General features: G+C 32.3%; 1 protein-coding gene across 1 annotated transcript; it reads right to left on the reverse strand.

The window, feature by feature from the left end:
• Positions 1-535: 535 nt before the first annotated feature.
• SmB (small ribonucleoprotein particle protein SmB) lies at positions 536-1,383 on the reverse strand. Its single transcript, XM_065501554.1, has 2 exons — positions 1,259-1,383; positions 536-1,205 (listed from the first exon to the last, which is right to left on the reverse strand). Exons 1-2 carry the CDS (start codon positions 1,259-1,261, stop codon positions 609-611), a joined length of 600 nt encoding a protein of 199 aa, XP_065357626.1. The 5' UTR covers positions 1,262-1,383; the 3' UTR covers positions 536-608.
• Positions 1,384-2,974: the final 1,591 nt, after the last annotated feature.

The raw sequence follows: 2,974 nt of genomic DNA on the forward strand, positions 1-2,974 counted from the left end.
TGAGGTGACCGTCACATTAATTTAATTTATTTTATTGGTTTAAAATCTAAAAATTTAATTGACAAAATTCAAAATCTAAATATTCAACAACAAAATGAGAAAATTCTTTACCTATTTCATAAAATAGTACCATATTTTCATAATGCAGAAAATCGTCATTTTCGAGAAGGAAATCGTCAAATTGCTATTTTTGAAACCAAAAATCGTCAAAATGACGATAAATCGTCAAATCTGGCAGCTATGCTTGCAAGTTTTTGGAGTTAATGAACGCTTTTCCAGTAACAATTGTTACTAACTAGTAACAACTTTTAGTTATTGAACAGAGCTATTATGTCGAATCATGTTTTAATTTTTTTTTTATTTCACATTTCAAAAAATGTGTTTTTTGAGATTGAAAATGTAATACAAACATTTTAAATATCCCTAGAAAGATTTAAATCAAACCGCACTTAAAATCTAAAATTTTTGCTCGATCCTAGTGCTTCTTCCTCAGGACATGTGTTATATATAATTTTATAACTGAATGAATGCTTACTTGTTTTAAAATGTACATACATAATTTATTGTTATAAAAAACTAGGATAGATTGGTTATTTTGCATTTCTATATTAATAACCACCTCTGTTTGGTGGAGGTGCTCCTCTCAACATTCCAGGGGGAGGACCACGCATTGGTGGTGGAGCGCCGCGTCCCATTGCTCCCGGCATAGGCGGTATACCGCCTGGTATCATACTGGGTGGTGGTCCTCCCATCATTGGTGCTCGCGGCACACCTCTACCCATAGGAGCCATATGTTGCTGAGCAGGTCCTCCAACACCTCGAACAGGACCTTGTAGACCTGCCGGAACAGATGATATATTAACAGGCACACCTCTACCAGAAGCACGACCCATTCCAGGACCAGGTGCAGCTCCCGGAAGCGGAACGCGGGGCAAACCTTCCTCTGGTGGTGGTGGTCCTTCAACGGTAAGCGATACAATATTTTCGCCTCGCAGTAAAACGAAGCCCAACACACGTTTCTCCTCTCTTTCAGGAACTTTAGCATTCTTAGAACGAATTTTTCTGAACTCCTCACAATCACCAAGAATAAGATTCATGTGTTTGTCGAAAGCTTTAAAAGTTCCAATAAATGTACGCGAGTCTTGAAGAACAATACGCACCCGGTAGTTGAGGTGTTGTATCATTTTGTTATTTTTTCCAATCGTCTAAAAAATCCAATCATTTTATAATCGTCAATAATAATTACAACAGTATTTACCATATTTAATTTTGTTTTCAATTCCTGATATATTTTTTAATAAATTTCAACACCAACAAGCCGCAGTAACAACGTTTATCAGCGAAATATGCATTCTTTTTAAGTGGATGTACAATCAAAGTTGCTGAATAGAGATGTCAGATAAATAAAATGATTTGTTTCCAGTATTGGTAACTCTTTGATATTAAAAATCGCTAGAAAGTAAAAAAGTTGTTTTTTATATTGCGTTAACAATAATACAAAGAACCCATTATGATTTTTAAGATGTTTCCATTTTAAAATAGTATATACATGATGAATGCTCCAAAATACTCTTCTATATTTTACCAAAAAATTACACAAGCTCTCCATAGAGTTTTTGAAACATAATTCAAATGATAAAAAAGTGGTGTAGAAGAGAAACATTTCGAGAATGTTGTTGTTGAAACATGGATCGAGAAATACAAGTTTGAAGTATGAGACAGTTTAAAAGATAAGACAAATTGATTAAGATTGTCTAAGAAACTCTACAGAAATCTAAAACAAAGATTTAGTTGTAAAATTTTAAACTTAAGTAAAAATATACTAATTTATTGCTAAATATAATAAAATGAATTGAATCAAACTATTTTCATCTAGTGTCAAATTCACTCAAATCTAAATTTTGTCCTATAATAACCAATTTAAATTTATGATCTCAATATTTTATTTTCTTATATATTTTTTAAAAAAACTTTGAAATCGAGCAATAACTAACTTTTTAAGTGCATATATTTTTATATTAAGATATTTATAACAAAACAATATTTTTAAAGCATATTTTTGTAAGGTGCATTTAATAAGGTGCCATCGGCAGCACAGCTGATTATAGAAATAGCTCGCGCAAATGTCAAACTACATATATAAAAAATATTAGCCCGTACGTGCGTATGTCAAACTATATATAAAAAATAAGTGAATTCGCCTGTATTTATTTCAATTCGCCACTGCTGTCGCCTTGTTAAATAAATACGCCTTGCCAAGGTGCATTTAATAAGGTGCCATCGGCAGCACAGCTGATTATAGAAATAGCTCGCACAAATGTCAAACTACATATATAAAAAATATTCGCCCGTACGTCCGTATGTCAAACTCTATATATAAAAAATAAGTGAATTCGCCTGTATTTATTTCAATTCGCCACTGCTGTCACCTTGTTAAATACGCCTTGTTGCTTGGTATATTAATTATAAGGTAGTGTCATCGGCGAATTCAGAATACCGAGCGAATTGGTTATATTTTTTTATATGTAGTTTGACATATGTAGTTTGACATTTGTGCGTGCTATTTCTATAATCAATTCGCCACTGCTGTCACCTTGTTAAATACGCCTTGATACCAAGTGAATTGACAGATCACTTGTCTAAACAACTGAATAAAAAACATAATCAGCTGTTCTTCTGTCGTCACCTTCTACAGATTCGCCTTGGTTAATATACCTTGCATCCAAGATGCAATTAAAAAGGTGTCATCGGGAGCACAGGTGATTACAACAGAATAAAAGTGGACGCATTAAAAACATATATGTTATTTTGTAGTTAGTTTTTCCGTAAGAACATATCAGCTGTTTTTAAAATAAGAACCAAAAAAAAACTTGGTGATTTTGTTACTATTTTTAGTGTTTAGACCGTCAACATATTATTGTGAACATTTTTATAAATACATATGTATGTATATTGTTTGTTAATGAATTCATTT

This window comes from Calliphora vicina, chromosome 2 (assembly GCF_958450345.1).
Source record: "Calliphora vicina chromosome 2, idCalVici1.1, whole genome shotgun sequence".
NCBI classification, from domain to species: Eukaryota; Metazoa; Arthropoda; class Insecta; order Diptera; family Calliphoridae; genus Calliphora; species Calliphora vicina.